At 36.9% G+C, this 23061-nt stretch overlaps 1 protein-coding gene across 1 annotated transcript in view; it reads right to left on the bottom strand.

Annotated features, from left to right (window-relative positions):
* Positions 1 to 23061, bottom strand: part of btbd7 (BTB domain containing 7) — an 87629-nt gene that overhangs the window by 36858 nt on the left and 27710 nt on the right. Inside the window, exons 2-3 of the mRNA XM_088925937.1 lie at positions 6504 to 6714; positions 1965 to 3047 (exon numbers count right to left, since the gene is read on the bottom strand). Coding sequence (XP_088782063.1) covers positions 1965 to 3047; positions 6504 to 6585 — 1165 coding nt within the window. The 5' untranslated portion in view covers positions 6586 to 6714. The remainder of the gene's footprint in view (positions 1 to 1964; positions 3048 to 6503; positions 6715 to 23061) is intronic.

Genomic DNA, 23061 nt, shown 5'->3' with positions numbered 1-23061 from the left:
AAAAGAACAATGAAATTCACACTCTTATATCTTTTTCAGTTAAGTGGAAGTAAAAAATAAGAATACAAAAACTGCAAAATTTTCTTTCAAACACTATCAAAGTGCATTTTATATGGTTCTTTTGTCCTCCCTCTTCTAATAGGACTGCCTTTACCTTCATATGAATATTCTGAGATTTCTCTTCCCCTTAGGTGAATTTAGAATCAATGCTCCCTCTGCAGCATTTAAAATGAAGAGTTAATAACAGGACTAAAAATTGTAAGGAGAAGATAACTGTAATATGGTTGGCAGCAAAACTACATGGTAAACCACTTGCTTACAACTATTCCAAGTGGAATCTGCAAGCCTACTCATTTCATTTGGTACTGCCTTGATGCCGAACCTGTAATTGAAAGCAGATCTCAGGAACAGACAGGGGAGCTTTCATTCAGAGTCAGCTAACTGCTGCTATAGCTCAGAAACCACTTGGATCAATATGCTCAATGAAAGATATTGGAGACGCGAGCTGTAAACAGCTATGCTCTATCAAACTACCGCAGGAGACAGAATTACTTGTGACATGGGAAGGCTTCAAAAATCATTACCAAGCTGGACACAGACATTGAAAATTGTTAGCATTTTACAAGCTGGCTGATTTTTTTAAACTGTTCCTTTGATCAAAAGAAGAATTACTGGTTAACATCTATTAAATCAAGCAAGTTTTCTCTCTTGTATTATCTAATACATTGTTTAAGTCAGATAATATTGATATATTGACTTTCAGCAATTAGTTAAATCTATCAAAGATTGGGTATACTCAAAATCAGATAATTGAATCAATAAACATAAATGCACTCAATACAATGAGTTTCCAAGACAAAGCATTTTGAAGAGCACTGAAAACGATAAATGTCAGCAATATGACATATATTCCAGCCACCCTTACACGACAAAAATCAAATTGATACACTTCTTTAGAAATGGCCTTTTTCTGCAAAAAACAATCTGTTTCATAGCAATAATGATGACACATTAACACACACAGTAATGAAAATGCAGTACTGGTAAAGTTCTATCTTTACCAAAAGCCTAATCAATAGAACAATTTATGAAGGTAATATGTCAAGACTTTAAAAATACATTCTCAGAGCTTGGAGCAATCATTTCTAAGAAGGAAGGGAAGCTAAGATTGGACAGGGGTTTAAGGTCACCTAATCAATTCTCTGAGGGTGCAATGCATTTCACAAGTTATATTTAAAATCATTGTGATAAACAGTGGCACAGACTGACAATTTTTAGTTAAACTGATTCTTCCTAAAACATCCATTTAGTAATTTACAAGTAGAAGAAATATCAGCAATCCATACTAATCTTTCTGACAAATATCCTTATCTTTATTTGATACAAAAGCAATCTTGAAATGTTCAATCTGACCAAATTTTGTCAATCAAAAATGAAAAGGAAAGAACCCTTGCTTTACCAATATATTATGTTGCTTAATTTAGATTAATGTTCCTCATAAATTTTGAGAAATATATTTTTATTTGAAGATACTTTTACATTCATCTTTCAATAATGATGTATGTAACAACCCACCACACAATGAAATAAGAATTGATTTTAAATGGAGGAATGTCACTGATAAATGGGAATTGAGTCAAAACTAGTCATAAAAGAAATGCTTTATTGGTATAAATCAAGACACTGAATGGTGACTTCTCAGGTTACATAATGAACTTCTCAGAACATAACTCGAAGGCATGCTAGGAGGAGATATAAAATTAAAAACAGTTTAATCAAATAAAAATCACAGAACCATAGCTTTAAGTCATTTACCGAGGGATTTCAGCTATCCAGCCCCAGCATTAATCAAATAGGAAGCCAAAAGCCCTGCGACATAAGATAGCTACTTAGTCACACTATCTAACATCTTGTAAATTAATTACGCACTATGGAAAACTGGGGGTGAGGGTAGCAAAGCTTACCTTGTGCCAGCATATTGAATTCCAAGAAAAGTGCAATATGGTACAGCTCCATTGCTTCTTCTGCTCGGCTCATGTTTCCCTTCCCTGCGACCAGAGCTTGTACTTCACTCAAGCTGCCCACCGAGGGGCTGCAGTGTAGCACATAGGAGAGGTCCACAACATCTGTGTACATACAATGGAGAATGACCTTGGCATACTTCTTGGGAATGATGGATTCGTCCAGGATGATCCTGGTTGGCGTCTGCAGAGTCCGATCAGTAATCTCCTCCCCTGTCCGTATTCTCCTCTGCAGGAGGTTGCGAAAAAAGGGAGAGCGGGCCGACAGAATAGCTTTGTGGGCTCTCAGCTCCTCCTCCAGACAACCCTGATTGCCCCCATAGGCTTCCACCAACTCTGTGTCGGAAGAAAAGCTGAGGACAGAGTCGTAATAGCACATGTAGTCAAAGAGGCCACGCATGTCCACATCTAAGGAATTTGGTGTCCCAAACTCCTCACTGAGTTGCACCAGAATATCTACATTCTGGAAGCGAGCATCCTCCATGCCAAACTCCCCCGTGTACAGGTAATGCAGCAAAGCCGAGAACATAGGCATATCAATGCCAGCTGTGTTGATATCCATCATGATCTCGGCCCCATACTCAGGAGAGGAGGAGAGCAATGTCTTAAAAAAAGGGCACCGTGCAGCCAGGATTGCCCGATGCACAGGAAAGCATGTGTCCTGAAATATTAGGTCAACATCGGTGCAGTATTTGTACTCATAGAGGTCAGCCAGGTCCTTCTGTAATGTTAGGGCCTCAGGTCGGGCCAGACTAGCTTGGAAGTTGAGCTCCTTCAAAGCAGCTGTCCCCTCATACTCTTCCACCAAGGCATTGACATCCCTTACGTCCCAGCCCGACAGCAGCTCACGCATCTGCTTGGCATGATCAGCAGAGCGGCTAGACTTGCGCCTCTTAATGAACTTCTTCTTAAGAGTGGCCAAGCCTGAGCTCTTCTTCTTCTTGTCCTGGGGTTTGTCATGGCCATGCTCCAAGCTATAGAGCTTTGACTCGCAACCATAGCCCTGATGAGAGTAAGATGAGGTACCTAAAGAGAAGACACACCAAACACAAAAAAGCTGTTAATTTATACTAAACCATAAGCTTTTTTTTTTACTAGTTCAACAGAAGAAAGAAGCACATGGCACAAGTTTGTCAGAGTAAACACTAAAATGGAAAACAATACTGGTCAAAACTCACGAAACAGCTTTTTTTCCAGCATCTTTACCTGAAATTCACTTTTATAGTCATTATTAATGTATTATAATTTCACATGGGACATCTGGTCAGTAAAAATTCAGGGGCCAGAGGCTGACCCCAGAACTGGATGTCGCTGTCTATTCCGAAGGGGAGATGAGGGTAACCAGTGGCAAAAATAGTCCTTTCCCCGGTAAACTCAAGGTGCTGCTATCCCCTGGAGAGGCCTAAAGCTTAAGTATTCAAGCCTGAATTCCTCTGGCCTCCAAATAATTCAAACCTGTACTTAAGTTCCTCAGTGCATTTTGGCTTAGCTCCCCCAGAGTTTGGTTCTCTGCACACTGGTGTGTTCACGTTCTCAGTAACCACAACTGTGACAGCAGCGAGATGTATCACTGCTGTACAGAGATGGAAGAGAAGTAGAAAAGCCCTTTCAGGGAGTAGTGGCACTGGCAAAAAGGGAGAGCTTCGAGTTCATGATGGAGCAGGAACATCACTGGCAGTCTGAGAGCACAATGATCTCAGCATGGCCTAGAGCTCCTCCTCCACGGCCTGTTGCTAGGCCATCGCAGAGCTCTACAATGCTTCGGCAGAGCAATTCAATTGCATCCAACTCCCCCCCACCCTGAAAGCAAGCTCCTTCACCAGGACTGGGGCTGTTAGCTTCCCTTGTCCCTGGTGGTGTACAGAATGGAAATGGGCCCCCAGGCAAGGCTGCAGCGTGGCAACTGTGCGTGACCACAGCTGCCGGCATCTGGAACAGTTGGGCATGGATGGCCAGCATGGACACTCAGGAGGAGGGAGAGGAATCACTGTGTCCTCACAGGACATTTGACAGGGAGACACTCTGGGACTTGACCCCTGGACACGCTCTGGAGAGGAGATAAGAGTAGGATTGGATCTCTCCCTGCTAGCCTCAGGCTGCCCTACCCCTTTGGTTGGGGCATTTAGCAGCAAACTGTGCACAGAAGCATTCCTTCCAGGATAAGCTCATTCGGTCTTTACCTTTGGTTCTCTGTATACTGGTTAACACATACAGTACTGAACATACAGTAACAAGTAAAGTTCTATCTTTACCAAAAGGCTAATCAATAAAATTGTTTTATGAAAGTAATATGTCAAGACTTAAAATACATTCTCAGAGCTTGGAACAATGATTTCTAAGATAAGATCTGGTGTACATCAGATATCAATAACCTACCACTACATTAGGTAATTGTACACAGTATGTACTGACACTGTACATACACTGCAAAACTCAGACTTTTAATTTTATACATTATGAAATAAATTTTAGCCTAAATTCCATGAACACTTAAGTTTTGCAAAGAATATTAATAATTCACATAAAAGAAACAGAACCCTGAGAAGTTGTTTATTTTAAAGGTTTTCAATATTTAACATTTTTCCTTATTCGCTAATGAGTGAACATTTTTCCCCCGAAAAGGAAAACCAGGACTATTACATTTTCTTAAATTATAATGAAATTAAAATGTATCAACAAAAAACTATTTTGGCTTTATATGATCACATTATTTCCAACAAATACCAATCAATGTCTTTAACATTTCCTAAACTGTATTGGTCCTTTGAATCAACAAATTTGTTAATTTGATAATCTGGCACTACTCTAGACAAGATAAACCTATTGGACAAGATACAACTTAGGAGGATAAATGTTTAGGACAATCCAACTAAATGTCTTTTTTGCAGAGACACATTTAAAAATTGTCTATACAGATAGGGAACACATGAGGGAATTAGAACTGTTCCAAATAGCCATATAACAAAAGTAGACGCAGAAAATGCTCTTTCAATTAAACTAAAGTATACCTGAGGTGTAACTCTACATTATATTAGTTTTGCACAATTACTGTATTGACACCCTTGTCTTTTGTTTTTAAATTGAACAAATTCTAATAAAGTATTGTGCATTTTCTAATCCAATTAATTTTCTTAGCAAGCAGCTGAAAACTCCCCAAGGAAAAAGAGCAACCATTTTCAATCAGCTGGACTTCATGGTTCCTGGTCTATGAGATTTGCATTTACATAATTTAGCAGATACCCAGCAAGAAGTTCTTAAAATGGGGGAATACTTTTTCCCCTGAGAAAGGAAATGTGAAAAGTTTCAGTGTGACTTTCTCCTTCTGGATTTGCAGACAGATCTTCTCCTTCTCTAGCAACACCATTAAAGGCGGAGAAATGTATTACCAAGTTATATTCCCTTAATAGCACTTCTGGCAGTCTCTTAATCAAAGGCTCAGATTCTCATTTCAATGGTAATTGAACTTCATTTTTGAAGCATGAATAAGATATCTTTATTAAAATGCTGCCTAATGACACTAGGGTTAATTACCATTACACTGTAAGAGATCCCATTAATGTGTTTTACTTTGATTAAGCACATTTTTGAAAAAAAAACATTAAGAACATGTCTTTGATTAGACGTAGTTACTCAGAAAACAGGTAGAGATGAACTAAAGACCACCTAGAAAAGTAAATTATCTGGGCTGTCTAAACCAAAGTGTTCACACTTCTGTTTTTCAAAGTTGCAAAGTTCTTATATTATGTCATTGTAAGGCAGCTTATAATAACACTTTAACACTGCACTGCTCAGTGTCCATAACCTGCCTTTAATATCAATATTTAAGTATGTTATTAAAATTAAGGATGCTAAAGTTTTCCTTACAGGTATCTCATACCCACAACGACGAATTTAAAAATAAAATTAAATCACAGCCTAAAATGGAAAAAAAAAGACAATAAAAATGAATCTGCCTTGTTATCTAGGGTAGAAAATAAAATTAATTTCAGCACATTTTGTTCTGAAAAACAGACCTTCAAGTAATTTTTCCCACACAATAGTGTGTGTGTGGGGAATGTTTGCTTCACAAAATAGAATTCAACATATGGTCATTGAATAATTGAGGCATTCTGTACAAAAAGTTGACAATGCTTAATGAATCCCTATTCCAGCAATCCTTCAAGGACATCAATATGAAACCTTTAACATAGAGTAACAGAGCAAAAACATTCATTTATACTCACCTAAGACATGAGCTGTCACGTCATTCAAAGAACAAAACTATTTTTATCATCTAACCTGTAGAGGCTGAATTAGAACTGCATTCAGTATTTAGTAAGATTTTTACCTTTAACGCACGCAACATTGATGCTTTACCTCCTGTTTATCATATGTTGAGCTCTCCACAGAGGTAAGACAAGCACAATGTTTCCATTTTAAGTATGAATGGTGCTGTACATCTATATCCATTCATTTGGATAGAATAAAAAGGGGTTACTTTACCTATGAATGTCTGCTGTGCCTGTGAGTTTCCCCCAATCCTAGGGGAACATGAGTGAGGATAGCTAGATGCATTTACACCCATTTTCTTCACATCAGCTGCTGTGTCCACTCCTGCTGCTTCATTCTGCCTCACAGCACTTTCAGCTCGCCACCAAACACTTCAGGGCTGGGTCTTCAAGCACTGCTGCCAAAGAAGCCTGATCATCCATTCCTGTATAAAAAAGTCTTGTTAAATACAATTGAATTACACTAATGCATATACTTTGCAAGCAATTCTTAGAGATCTGCTCTGATAAACATCTTTTGAATTCCCCTCAAGCTCTGTGGAAAAGTGAGCAAAGCGTAAATATGGATCACCACAGAAATAAAAGGCCTTTTCATACCTTGTTTATCGGTGAAAAACAGATTGAGAATTAATTTCATAACCAGATAAAATGCTGCCATTTTGCGTTACTTGGAATGGCTACGTCCAAACCTAAACCCCACAGAAAAGTCATGGCAGGACCTGAAAAGAGCAGTTCATGCAAGAAAACCCAGACAATTTAACTGGCTTGAAGAAGTTTGTCAAGGAGCCAAGGGCCAAAATTTCTACACAGCAATGAGCGAGATTAATCGATTACAGGAAGTGCCTGGTCGCAGGTACAGCAGCTAAAGGTGATGAAACCAGTTTCAGCATCTAAGGGGGTGCTAACTGTTTCACACAGTGGATGTGTAAGAAATAAATGAAACAAGCACCAAACTTTGGTGTTATTTGTTTACTCAAGCTCCCTTTATCACTAGGACCCACAGATAATATTCAATGGCTACAATCTGAAAAAAATCTGAAAATACTTTTTCACAAAACTGTAGACACTGCATTGTAAAAGCAATCAAAATTTCCCAGCCTTCATCACTTTCAACACCCCTCCATAATCCCAGAAACCCCTACCAGTGCAACAACCCTTTTGTTAAGACTACATCACCCATACAGATAAGTAGCCATTCTTCAAATGATAAACCAGAAGCGATTCTCTTCATCACAATATTAAGTTTGGTCTGTATCTTCCTTAATTAACGTTAATACACTAGGGAGCTAATTGGGTTTTGTCCTTTCCTGCACTTTGTCATGCATCCAAATTGTCTGTACTTTGTGATGAAAACTTTGCAAAGGGCAATTTCTGCCGATGCTAAGAAACTAAGAACCTGTATTTTGTGTTTGTTCTTACATTTTCTAAGCAGAGCTGCGGTAAAAAACACTTTACAAGAATATCTGTGTATTTTGATGCTATTTTGTACAGATGCTATGGAATAGGAGCTACCATGTTCGTCTTAACACAAAGATCACTCACTACTCAAGAAGACCATTACCACAGACCACAAAGTAAATGAACTATCAAGCTGTAATAAACATAACCAATATACATCCACCCATCTCCTAACCACTTTGTTCAATACAGGGTCGCAGGAGAGCAATAGGTGCGAGGCAGGATACACCCTGGACGGTACCGGATTTTATGGTTCCATTGGAAGGCACTCACACAGATCCACACACATTCACACTAGGGCCACTGTTTACAGAAGCTAATTAACCTACCAGTATATACAGTAATACTAAAAACATCTGCAAACCAATCTACTCAAGATAATGAAAAAGGCTTTACAAAATATTTTAACATCCCTTGTCATAAATGATTGATACAGCACATTATACAGGGAGGCTAAGCATACACTAGTGTGTGATATCAAGGTTTGCCTGAACAATGTGGAAATGCTACTTTTGTTGAGCTCTTTTATCCCGGTCATGCTTAGCTCACCTTCTCAAGCTTATTTTAACTCCCTACAAACCATGAGATGCATACTGTGATGTGAAAAGTACTTCTCAAGTTTAACATCCCTTTAAATGAAGAACTTAAGGGTATCTAGATCAAATAACCATTGCCTAAAAAACTAGGCATGAAGGGAACTAACATGCAAACAATCTATGCCATACCAAATTCATAAGAGGCACAGCAGGGGTTTTCCAGTTCATTTCCTGAAGTTAGTTTCTTTTCAGAAAATCATTAAGATCCTTAAGCCTTAATTTTTAGAGGTTTTTGGAGAAGCAGAGGTGGTCACAGAGAGGAAAGCATTCTTCAGTCACAGAACGCTGACTTACAAAGATACTTCTAAACACAGCTTTTCATTCTCTACCACATTTCCATTGTACAGAAGCTCAAGGACATTCTTTAGTCTTGACTTCACCTTTACAGGAAGTTCTCCGTCACTAATAAAGCAATGAAACTGTCAGCTATCAGGGGAGTCTAGCAAGAAATTCTGAATGGTACAGTGCGTCCTTTTTTTTTTGCACACAAGTACCAATACATTTTTTTTAATAGAAAAGTGTTTTCCTCCAGAAATGCTGGATGACGGAGAAGCACATTCTAGAATTCTGAACCCACTCCCCCTGACAAATGAATTGTTTTATTTCTATCAGTTTCAAGGTTGTAACACAAATACAATTAACTAAAAATTTCCATAGAAACTTTCTTGAAGTTACAGGTTCATATGTTTCATTCACATTTTATTACTGTAAAATAACATTCAACTTCTTGACGGTTTTGAAAAGACAGCAGTGACAAATCAGGTATGTACACAGGTGATAAACGGCTACAACATTCAACTCCTAAATGAAGCAGAATGCTATTTTACTACACCACTTTTCAAGCCTTTTCTTTCCATGCTGACCATTAAGAGGATGCACAACATGACAGTTTTTGATGCCTACAAAATCATATATCTGCCAAGACAGCAGTCTTCCCATTGAATTACCATTTGTCCATGCTTTACCTAATGATACATTTAAACCTAATTGAAAATGATGTGATTCTGTGTGTCAAGCAAATGGATGTAACTGCTTCATTTAATTGCTTTTCAGATGAAAACTATACATCTAAATTAACATTGTTTCATTCCATTATATCAAAATAAAATTGGGTAAGCAACCAAAGAATACAGAGAAATGAATGCTTGTCAACAATTGCTGTATAATTACCACCCTATTTACATTAATTGTATTAATGCCCTTTTCAAGCTTTAAATGAAACTGACCAGTTTTTCTGGAAATTTCAACTTAGAATGATTTTGTAACATAAGGAATTGTATAACCTATTTGTAAGTTTAAATGAAAACAGGAATATGTATAGAATTACATCTGTTTTCTGTTAGCTAAAAATCACGTAGGTAGTAGCAGTAATCTTTTTTGCAATACACCAGAATTTTGTTTTTTGCAACGATTTAAAGTGCTGTTTCGTGAATTGACACTGATAAAATGAACACCTGCTGTATAATACTATTCTTGGTGCACTGACTTCCATTTTATAGAAAATTGAATCAAATTGACAACAATTATTTTCTGTTAAATTACATATACCACAGTATCTTAGGTTTTTCAGAGAAGTAGTTCCGATTATGACAGGGTACAATCTATAAACCTTGAAAGAATGTCTGACTTAGCTCTACCATTGTGAGAGGACTATAATTCTATCATCAGAGGAACACCTGATTTTCAGACACACTGAAAAGGACAACTGTTTAATCCAAACAGACAGGGATGGCTCATTCTACCACTAGATACGAGAACCGTCAGTCACAATGAATGACAACTAGACTCTTGGTCTGTAAAAAGGCAGTCAAGTGGGTAGGCACTAATTGAACAAGAAAGAAAGGTTACATTAAAGATGCTGGAACTCTTTGAGGCTTTTAACTCACTGATGTCGAAGCAAAGTGCTGCCAACAATTTGTCCCTTATGACATGTAAAATGAGATTAACACAAGAAAGCCTGCTTCTACACATCAGCAAGTGACTGCACATAATCTCTATGTGGATCCTTGCAAGTTATCATTAAGATCTCCAGTTCATATTTTCTTCTTACTGATAAGAGGACAGGGCGTTATTTAATTGCCCCTTTTCACCATTTACTTTCTGCCTCAATACTAAAGTCAATAAGGCCTCAATCATTGCCACTGTATTCTATCAACTCCACTTTACATTTTATTCTCAGCACATGAAGTGCCTTCATACAAATTGTCATCAGTTCTGCTTCAGTGTTAATTTCACCAAACTGTTTTTTAGTCAACAAGTACGAAACTCGCATGAAAATAATCCACAATGATGATGACGAAGACTAAATGCTTCTGCATTTTTGCTTGAGTAAAATAAGATGAAACAATATCATCTGTTTGACAAAAAATCACACGAGGTTCACCGTTTGTACATTTACCTTCTATCTGAAAGTCATAGGTATCATCCTAGAACTGCTTCTGCATGGGGATTGCATGATGGTTTAGGGCTTCTACTGTGAAATAACTGGCAACTATCACGTTTTCCCCATCGGTCCATCTTTTCCACACCCCATGTCATGAACCCTTAGTTTGTGTTAATTGATTGGTACCCAGATAAACAATGGGGTTTATATGATGTACTAATTAGATCAAGAAAACCAGAGCACCTTGATTAGAAAAAAAAAAGCTAAGAAAACCCAATACTTTCTTGTAGTATTCCTTGCTTTCATCTGGAAGAAAAAGATATGGGGTCAGGGAGCACTTCATATACACAACAAACCAGGAAAAGCTTGTCAAACGTGACTGAAGATAAAGAACAGAATGCAGCTACATTATGAGTTTAAAAAAATACATTTAAAGCACCATGTGAATCAATGGTACCCAGACAACTCTCCATTGATAAGTTAGCTACTTTTTTAATTGTAGCTAATCAACAGATTAAATATAAAACTAAGCAAGATTAATACGTGTTTTACAAATTGCATATTTCAAAATTACTAGTTTTATATCTTGGCTAGTACGTTACTCTTTTAAAATTTAAAAATTGGGTCTATGCTGTGCATCAGATTCATAATGTACTCTGTCAGAGTGAAATAAAATGTGATTTTTGTTCACACTGTTACAAATGGAAGGTTACGAAATAGAAATATCAGAAATGACCGACCCGAAAGCATACCCAGCAGTTGGTATAGTTGAAGGCACATGAGTTCAGTAGAGACACATTAATTCTTTTTTCTCTGGCACAGCTTTGGTGAAAAGAGTAATAAACCAGTAACACTTGCTTAAACAAATATTTACTAACAACACACATTACACTACACAACATAAACATACAACAAACAAGTTTCTTCATTTATAAGTTTAGAGGCCTATGTCTAGACCTCCCAGAAACCCCCTCTCCCCCCCGACTCCTACTAAATATCTGACTGTAAAATAAAGCCTACAGAGGCCAAAAGAAGAGATAAGCTGCCTGCTAAACTAAACAGAACACAACCTGCGGTTGAATCTCTCTGCAAACCAGGATGCCACAAAATAAATGGGAACTGTCTCTCTCTTCTAAAATGAACCCGCAAACCATGAGAGACCAGTTTTAACCAAGGGATTCTTCACACAGGAAATCAGAATTCCCTAAAAAAACAGAATAGCATGCTCTCTTAGCAAGGTTCAGATAATGAGCTTTAATCTGGTCTTTTTGGATGATCTGGACAAAGATCTCCTGCCTGGTCCATGCTTTATGTTCTGTCCTCCTGTCTCTCCTTTCTCTTCGTCTTCTGTTCTTTCCCCCCTCTTTTATCCTACACGTTTGACACTGTTAATCATTTACCCAGAACATAATTAACTAAGGTAAACCAGAAGATTCTTTTGATTCAAGTATCTCACACCCAGCTTTGGTCTGAAGCTCTAAAAAGTATTAATGTTGACACTAGTAAGGCATTCACTTTCATAGTCACCTACCGCCCACTCACAAAGTGAGTGTGAAAAGTTATTATATTATAAAAATGTTATATATATTTCTTAACATAATAGCAATCAGAAAAATGTTTTTTAATCATATTTAAGTAGATTGTGTAGCTAGGTGTTTAGAAAACTGAGAAAATACTATTGTAGTGGCAACAACAATCTATAGCACTTTTGGGTATTCCTTAGTGTTCCTCAGTATTTTTTCAGAAGAATGTGTGTGGAGTGGAAGCACTGTGACAAACCTGAAGCATAGCCACAATGTTGGCATGATGTAAGTAAACAGTTCTCTTAGGAACAGTTACGGTTCCTATCCTAACCCATCCTTATGGTTTTACGCACTTGGTCGCTGCTTAACATGGAAAGTAAATTGCCACACAATTATAAGAATATCCAATTACTAAACGTAGTTACACTTAACTTAGCATTACTTAATTGGAATTTATATTCCCAACAATTTAAAATTAAACTAGAAGTTCAAGACATAACTAAATACAACATGACTAAAATGCAATTAAAACTAATTCTGTTTAAGTCAACAAAGCAAGAGTGATTGCAAATTTGAGTTGACAAGACCAAATTAAAAGTGTGTGAATAAAATGTAACTATAACTAATAAACATTTTAGTCTACATGACTAAGACTATGACTAAATCAAAAACTGATGATTAAATTAACATTATTCTTCTTTAAACAAAACAGTTCAGAAGTAACTCGTCATAACGTTTGTCATGCTGTCCTCCCAGGAGCACTACAGTGTAGGCTAGTTCTATCATGACAGCCAGCTATGCCTCTTCCACCTGTCAGTCAGGCCAGTTGCCACAGAAACACATTTTGACAGGAAGCTTGCTTCACCAGTGGGTAATCACCTGTCTCCTGGTGAAGCAGGCTATTTAAGGTCTGACCAAGCGGTGCCTCTGGGCTCTGTTATAAAGTTAACTCTGAGCCACTCAAGTCACCAGTCTCTGGATTCCTAGTTCCCTGTCTTTGCACTTAGTTTGGATTTTTGACTCTGCTTTGTTTTGACTTCTCTCGGACTTTCCCTTGATGCTTTGAACTGTGATTTACTTGTGCTACGAACCTTGGTGGTTTGTCTCAACCTTGGCCTGTGAATTTCCCTTTGTGCTTTCTCTTCAGTTCACCCAGGTTTGAACCCTGCAATTCTGGACTGTGATTTTGACTGTTTGCTGCTCATCAACCTGCCCATGCCTGTTATAGGGTTCATCTTACAAGCCATGGGCCACTGTTACAGTTCCACCTTAAACAACAGTCACTGCAATATTTACATGTATGCATATTTCTTCCTCTTAACCCTGGTATAAAAGATACCATAAGGAAAAGTAGTGTAACCAGATAAGATGTATAATTTACATAGTTTGCACAATTTTGCATGTGCATTCTCCTTTACACACCCAAAAGGTGTAAGTAGTATTTTCAGCAAATAAGGTACAAGTAATAGGTTTATTTCATGCTGAAAAGAGAAGAAAAGAAACAACGTTTCGGCTGTGGAGCCTTCTTCGGGTGTAAGCTGCTTAGACCCGAAAAAGGCTCCACAGCCGTAACATTGTTTCTTTTCTTCTCTTTTCAGCATGGAATAAACCTTTACTTGCTCCTTTGCAGCCTACGCATGCTGACACAGCTACCCACCTGAACTACTTTCAGTAAATATTTGAGTGTACATGAGGGGAACTCTCATCTCTGCCCAGTCAAAATGACTGGCATAGAGAACAGTGCAGCTGTGTTCTGGAGTGGATCCAGCACTGTTAGAGCTCGCTTGGAGTGCAGGTTGAGTCAGTTAAAGCCCGGGCTCTCTGACTTTCCCCAAAGTTAAGGTGCACACCTGAGCAGCACTGACAGAAAGTTGCAACGCATCCCCAAATGCCATCTCTACAGTAAGCACTATGGGACAAACCCTCAAAAAGATGTTAATTATGTAATGCCTGTGCCAAGGAGCCTCAATACCATCCAATAGAAAGCAGAGGACTAGGAGAGGTTCTCGATGTGAAATCTGTTTAATCGTTGGTTGCTTTCCATAACTGTAAAATAAATCACTGTTACAAGTCAAACAGGATAGTGGTCTTCGTACCACTGAATGAGAAAAACACTAATTATACATATGATGCATAGCTCGGCAATAGATTTACCCATTGGTTTTCTGCTTGGATTACAAATTTACTCAAGATACTTAATTTTCATTTTAAGGACATAATCTTAAAGTTACTACTAAGCACTTTTGAGTGTAACAAGAAAAAACAAAGTTGGTGGCATACAACTCATTTTTAAAGTCTTTGTAAAGAATTAAAATGGAATGTAAAACCGAATGGTAGCAATTATACCTCAGCTTCTCAATGTGAGAGACTAAGGCTTGTCCCAATGACCTGTCCTGCTCGCTAAAAGCAGTCCAGGTGTGACTGTAAATAATTGACATTTTAGTTTAATTGACTAAGACTATGACTAAACTTACCTGTGTTGATATGTTCCTTCCTATTCTTTGGGTGCAACATGTGTCGTTTCAACAGGAAAGTGTTATCAAACTGTTCACATGTTCAGCAGGACTCTTGATCTGAGCTAATAAATATCACTATATATCAGTGTTTATTACAATAAATTGTGCTAATTAAGACAAACGTATTGTAAAGTAGAAAGAAGAAAAGGACCAAAAATAAAAAATTGTGCTATTTTAGCGTTGCACTGACAGGCAATGATTCATTTGATTACTGAGGTTCACGAATTGCTGGGTCTCTTTCTTCAGGTCATTGAGTGGCAGAGTATGCAACAAACAATACAGAAGAGAGATGGCATCTGGCATGGTAATCAGGGCTGGCAATATATATACAGCTGTGCATGCTCTTGTTGCAGCAAAAGAAAACTGTACAAAAGATGATTTTTTTGTGAAAATTCTAATCTTGTTATTGACCTAGATTAGTAATCTAATGTTGTCTGAATCATTAACTGCATAATGAACACCCCTTCTCTACCACTTGACAAAAACACAGCCTGGATGATTACACTTAATATAAACAACCCTGAACAGCATGCGTTTGGTAACCTGTACAGTATATAAAACATTATGTGCAGGTTAACGAATATATCGCATAAAAACTGAATATCACAATTTCTCCTTTCCATGTCTCTTTAACCACTACTATTGCCTAGGACCTGTACCTTCATTAAAGTTGCACAGATTAAGTCTCCTTTCTGTTTATCATTATTTAATAATCTTTTAAATCTTTTGTTGTCTGATGAAGGCCCTGTCAGAGGTCTATATTATTTTAGGTGGGTGATGCCTATATACTTAATTTGTAGCTTTCTTGAGCAAGGGTTAGGCAAACTGCACATGAAAGTACAACGGCAGATTCCTTAACCATCACTGCAAATGACGTTATTAAAAAAATGCATAAAAATCAGTTTCTAGCCCAAGTTCATTTTCATACACTCCCCCCCACACCCACAAGAATTCAAAACTGTCTTTTTTGGAGAAAGTTAATTGTGTTTAGAGACAACAATTTACCAGCCCAGTAAGCAAAAGCAATGTAGGTTTAATAATCCCCTAATAAAGGCCCTACTGTTCAATTGTTTGCAGTTTCTCCGTCCTGCTGATTGGACGGGGGTGGGGGCTGCTTGGTCTGTGTGACAGCTTCCCGATGGCAAAGGCAGCCTGCAGTACGTGGCACTAATGAGAGGTGACAGGGCCGAGCAGCACTGAGCCAGCTGTGAGCTGACTAATCCCCTATACACAGCCCCACTGCACTCCTAATGCAGACCCTCCCCCACTCCAGAAGCCTGGGCGCCTTCGCATGCCTCAGCCTATGGATTCCTTGAAGGTTACCTGTTGCAAAGGGGGTGACTGGAGAAGAAACACAGATCAATTAAGAATTTACTTAATACACTACAACATTCAGGTATTATCTGAGCAACAACACTAATAGCAGAAATCAGATACTCTTTTTATTAATTCTAATATATATAAATTACAGATATATCACGGATTTAACTGCAAGACATATAACAGGAAATAGGGTGAAATATGGGGTTTGGTGCAAAGGGTTAAAAAACTAGTTGAAAAAGAAAGCCATTTTGCAGCCATTCCCACTGCCCTATTCAGAACACCATTTAAAAACTAGATGTTGAATCTTTGAAGCTAAATATAAGCATGTAATCTCAAGATCGACTATCAACAAGGTTTATCTGTAATTAAAAAGCTTTAAAAACAATATCAAAGCAACAATCTTTTTGAAAATGTAGTGCAGCAAATCTGAATTCTTTCAAATCTTTATTTTTTTTTCAACTACCGTTTATTTGAAGGTACAACTCTACAGGGCTAAGTCTTTAGAACATTTATATAAATTAATATTACATTGCTCTTAAACTCATGCTCTATTTGCCTCAGTGCATATATTATTGGCAGGGATATATATATATAACAACATTATACAACATTTTGGAAAAGGATATCTATAACAAAATGCTTTATTTATTAAAAATAAGAAATTATTTATTAAAATGTATTTTAATAACTTAGGCCTTAATATTAAAACTGATTTACTATTCTGCACAAAATGGATTTAAGAGCATAGGATAATATAGAGTAATCATATCAACTTTACAGCCAGATTTTGAACAGCAAAACACTTGTAGCTGTTCTTCTTAATTTCAAACCATAACATTTATAAATACTTGATTCAAAATGAATGGAACAGCTGAGACAATGCAACAGCAGCTTTGGAGCAGCAGAAGATGCATGGCAACATTATCTGAATACAGAGTGCAGGGAGAAGGTGTGCTTTGTTCACAGAGACTGTTTCTAGGACACTATAATAAGACTGGCCCACACCCTGTGCTCACAACACTCTGCAGGTGCGGTTCTCACAAACACTTCCTGTAGAGTTCTGCTTCAATAACATACTACACACAACCAATTCAACATGGTGTGATTTTAATAAACAAGCCTCAGCAATTTTTCAACGGATTTGAGCTGCTTTTAATTAACAGTACAAATATCTTTCAATGCAATATAAGGATATCCATTTTAACTATGTCTTTTAATAGCTACTATAGCTAAAAAGATGTGACAAAAGTCCATCAGTACAGAGCATAAAAGACAAATGAGAGTCTTACTTATGCATTATTAACCAATGATCTTTCGGCTTGTCAATCAATTAAATGGGACCCTTAACCCAAAGTGCCTAAAATACTAGGAGTATGCCTGTTGCCTCAATGTTTCATAATCCACAATATATTTCCTCCCTCAACACCATTTATAGCAGAAAGATCCCATGGTATTGCTTACTGGGAGTAAAGTGATACCATGGTTATAATGAGAAATTTTCTTCAATAAAACCTTTCATTTAAAATCTCTTGAACATTTGCTTACTGCAGAAGGTTTGTGGTTGAGCAAAGCATATGTGTTTATGATAACTGTTTTCAGCTTAAGTTATCTTTGCACTTCACAGATTCCTACAAAACATAGGCTTGGCATTCTCCAAATTAAATCAGTTTTTATGGTATACTTGGGAAGCTCCAATACAGATAAGATTGTGGTCAGCTATGTTTAAGCTTAAGAGCTTTTTCCATGTAAAAAAAAAAACTGAAGAGATGAGTATTATACTTTCATGGGATTTTTCCCCAACGGTCTTTGTTACAAACCCCACAGTCTTCCGAGAGTCATAGCCAGCTCTATTATGACTTATTAGTAAGTACAGGTAACAACAAAAGAGAAAAGACTGGCACCATGTTCTGTTTGTAAAACAGATTAAGGTGTAAATTCAAAAGATTATAAATATTTTTTTTTAAATGCCCAGCTCTGACACAGCATTTAGTTTATTCCGCGAAACTGGCAAATACAGCATGTGGTCATAAAACCACCTCCTACTTCCAGAGGGTGGAAGAAACTCACTCTTTTTTAGTAACGGCTGTTTGCTGGTTTCCTGCATGTGCTTAAATGCTGGCTTACATGTTTACAGAGACATTAGCAACAGAAAAAGTATCTGAATTAAGAACAAATTATACTAAAGGTTCAAACTAATGAAATGGCAACATATCAGGATTTTTACACTTTGAATCTAGTATTAGACATACTTTTTCAGTATGCGATATGATTGGTAATCTACACAGGAATTACTTGTTCATTATACTCAACAATGTATAAAGTGTTTTTAGATGTGAAAAATGTAATTGTGCTTAACGTAATACACTAATGAATGAAAAACAATGTGTCAATTATTTTGACGAAGACAAGAGAAAGCTGTTTCTCTGTTACTAGGGTTTGTTATGTTAGATATTGCTTAAAGGTCAAATCTACAAAAATGAATTTTATATTTATTCTCTGTCTGACAGGTCTAAAAAAAAACATTTTAGATATGGGTCTCAATGTTTAACCCAGTGCAAATAGGCAGCCTTTGACTGTCACCTCTTGTGCTGAACACCAGCTGTACAGCTCTCCTGCTTAATTAAGAAATCAATTGTTTTAGAGCACATCAATAATGAATAAATCATTTTGCCAATCTGCCACAGCTCAGGGCTTTTTGATAATTTATGAAAAAGCGTATGCTACTGCCATGTTGGCTCGGGCTCAAACAATTTTTAGGACATTGTTGTGATGATTAGAACACGTATCAGGACTGATTAATCCACAGTAATAAAAAATGAACACAGTCGCTCTTTATTTACCATAATGAACACATCTGTATACAGCAATGGAGAGAATAAAAGCTGCTGTAAACAAAGCCTTGTAAAATATTTTAATAAAACCCTTATAGTTGTGCTTCTCAGCTTACGCTGTATCCACCTTAAATTTTTAAAACCCTGCAAGCAGACAATGCATGGTGATTAAAATTTAAAGGGAGATAACAGAAGAGGTCATAGCAAGCATTACATACCTCTTAGGGACATGAATTCAGGCAGAATGAACTATTACATGTCAAAAGTCCTTCAACAGGGTCAGCAAGCATCAATGGAAAATGTGTATAGAAAAATCTAACTTGCCACTGAGTAAAAGACAGATTACAATAACACTTTTCTCTTTGAGTGTAATTGTGAAATAGGGAGACATTAATGAACCAAGTAACTATTGAGCAAGCTCTAAATCAGTAGATAATTATCAATAGCTCCACATAAGTGATCTCTTCATTAGGTAATTAAGTGCACTCAAAGAACATATTCACTCTTCTTCAGAAGAGAAGTTCCATATGCAGAAACCATTGGTGTTTATTTCAAGGTCTAGTAATACTTACACTACACCTTTGCCTACAATACATCAATGCTTCTTTTACTGCTCATTAACTAATAAAAAGCATTGTTGTCATTTATCTAACTCTATGAAAACGTCATGTTTAGAAACAATTTCTATTTTCTTTCATTTCTAGATAAAACACGGAGGCTCTCAGGAGCTCCAAAGCAATAAAAACTGGAAAAGCAGTTTACTATAGATGATTGGCAGTTCGAACCCAGGCTGTGTAATGAACTGACTGAGGCCAGGATTCTTCAAGCAACTCTCACTGTTTGCTCATCACAAACAGTTACATTAGCCTGAACTGGTACTTTTGTTTGCTGCTTAGAACTGTGCACTGCTGACAGTGGGACACTTTTCCCAATGAGTTCGCTCAATTTTTTTTACACATTGAGAACACTGGTGTCTCTCATTAACACAAAGGTCAGTGCTGTGAGCAACCCAGGGATGTGTGAATCTTGGATATGCTCAAAACTATCTGCCAAAAAAATCACAGTAAAATTTGAATAACTTCTAAGCTACTTTAATTTCATTTGCAATGCAACACATTCTTCCACTTCCTATAATGTTATAGGAACTGGCTATTTAAATTAAATTAATGCAGTAATGTTTACTTAGACACTACATTTATCAGTAATTGGGCTTGTGGGGCAACAAATTACTTTTTTGTAATTCCACCATAGCAGATTTGACCAATCATCACACCACTGAATGCCATATTTACAGAAATAATTACTGAAAGGGGGCTTAATGAAAAGCTAAAAGAAAAATAAGAAAAAATGTGAAATTATCAATCTTTTTACTTTTCCTTCTTCTGCAGGGAAAGATATGTAGTGTGAGAAACAATTACATTTTTTGAGAAAATCCAAGAAGAAATATCTTATATAGCTGATGAGGGCTTTACCTGTATGTGACATATAGCTATCTTTTCTAAGGTAAAAATTAACAAAACATAAAAAGTAAGTAAAAATATTAAGAAAGTACATCCATTTTTTTTTATCCTACACCTATTACCATACACTAGTTGAGTATGTAATAAAACAACCTTGACCTCAATCTTTCATGATTTTTTTAAGAAACATGTTGGCAAAGGAAAGGCAAAATAACTAATGCAGAACTGCAGAAAATAAAATTAGCATGACAAATCAAATGACGGCTATCAGTTAAATTTTTAACACTGGAGTGATGATGGGGAAACAAATAAAATGAAATGTCATATGTTACTATTATTTATCTACTCTAGGACCTACCTGCATTCAGAGCTTAAGAATGGATTCATTACACGTAATTTTGCACATAAACAGAAAAATGACACATTCCTTTTGTAGTAGGTATATTCGGTGTTTTTTATTATTATTACAGGCTGATATAATTCTGGTATGTTTGGGAGGTCGGCACAGCTGTCTGAAATGGCAAAAGACATTCTTCACCCAGTCATCAAATCCTCACACCTCATTAATATGATACAATATATTAATACACTGTGTTTTTATTCAGTTTATTTATAAATGTATTTAAAATTTATATTTTAACGCTTACTATAATGCATTCCAACATTGAGCTTCCATTTTTTTCCTTTTCTTGTCTGCCCTCTCATTGGAACTAAATCATTTCCTGTGTTGAATGGCTCAGTTCAGTGTTCAGTTCCTCTCACTGGACCAACTGACTCAGCAAATCAAATGAACTGATCGACCTGGGATTTAAAAATTGATTTGATTCACTGCTATGATTCCTTCAGAAGTCATGTGAGAAATGCACGGCTCTATTTGCCAGCATGATCTGTTGTTAAGTGAAGCTGTTAGGTCTTAAATTGTTGCGCCATCTAGAATATTTTGAGCGAGGAACCTCGGAGGTCCTGTGTAGCCACACACGTGTGCAGCTAACATGGCCAACCTGCCTCATGGCTCCAGCACCTGTCCAGTAAGGCCCTGTGAACCCACAGCATGTGAAGGAGAATGACCTGGATGAATCTGCATTTCAGAAGATGGCTTGCACTGTCCCTGTACCCTCCGCTCTGTTATGAGGATCACAGTGGTGAGCAAAGCTAATTATGATCTAGCAATTCCAATGAGCACAAAAATAAAAAACGCTTACACTGGATAAAAATCTATGTAATCCAACTGAACTAATTAAAATTAAAGCATTAGCAGTATATCTATATAACGTATGATATAATTGAAATTGTGGATCCCACAATGTTGGGTGTCTACTACAGTTTTTAATAGTGTACTGAGGCTTTGATGCAAAAGACAAAACTGCAGGCAGTGGTAAATTTAGTACATGATGTGTACTTTATAGCAGCCCCTAACACCTACTGGGATTTTTGGTGTAGGCAGTCTCATTTTCCTAACCTGTCACCCAACTGGAGCAGTGTGCTTTATGTCTCTACTGGTACATTCAGGTATTAATTTGAGCTGGATCACTCAATTTCTCTCTCAGTATCAAGAGATTTTTTGTGTGAAGTCCAGTTAGAAGGCCAGTCTTCTGAAAAGTAAAACTGCAAACATAAATCTTTAAATAAAACCATATTCCACCTCTTCTTTCCTGCAATGTCCCAGTTAGGTCACATATAGAAACCGGGTGCTGAAGTGCATGGAAATGAAGACGCACCTCGACATGCCAAACAGGAAGTAGAGACTGACTGGATATCAAAATGAAAACATAAGGAGACTGTTGTTTCATTGTAACAACTTGGGAAAAAGTATAATGGAGTTTTTGGAGTTAATATGGAATATAGTCTAAAAAAAATCATTCATTTCACTTGAAAACTAATCCTATCAGATTTGATAAATTACCATACTTCCTTAAAGGGTATACTGTTCAGCCATTCATCTTGCATTTTGTGAAGCTGCTTTTATCATAAGGTCCTAATAACACATATTTAATTTAAATATCTTACTCATCTCTCTTATGCTGTACATACCAGACAGATATACATTCCATTTTTCAAGCACATTACCAGCAATTCACATTTGGTTTGTTTAGACTTTCATTTGGTTCCATACCAAGCCAGTACCTTTGAAAACAGTTCAAGTTACTCTATATCACCTGTCCTTATCACACTATGATGCCTTAGCATAAATAATGAAAGTGCGGAGAACAAGTGAAATTTTTGTTGTCAGCATGCTTTAATAAAACTTCAAGGCACAAATCCTACTTATTCTTCAAGGCTTCCTAAACTATTTGAAGGAATGTATTTAAATAAAATCTGTTTCCTAACTTAGTACTAAAATGGACTCAAAGTTAAGGTCTCATGGCAAATACCATTGTACCATTTATCTGGAATACCATTGTAACTATACTTATTCAACAACAATGAATACAATGCATCTAAACTTTTGACATCATAATTCACATTAGGTAACACTAGTGTTACTTATGTTGATGCCAGCTGAGTTTTATATCCACAGGCTGGGGTAATGTAAACTGTTCAGGCATTTCTCTTATTCCATTTCTCCCAGAATCAGCTGCTTGTTATTCAAGTTTGACTGCAGGGATACTACATTTGAGGAGATTTGTGAAAAGAAATCTGAACTCCATGAACACAATTACCTTATATTGTAAATACAGCAGT

The sequence above is a fragment of the Atractosteus spatula genome, chromosome 9 (genome assembly GCF_055471065.1).
Source record: "Atractosteus spatula isolate fAtrSpa1 chromosome 9, fAtrSpa1.hap1, whole genome shotgun sequence".
NCBI classification, from domain to species: Eukaryota; Metazoa; Chordata; class Actinopteri; order Semionotiformes; family Lepisosteidae; genus Atractosteus; species Atractosteus spatula.
Note: the sequence above shows the minus strand (reverse complement) of the source record. Positions and strands in the feature narration are given on the sequence as shown.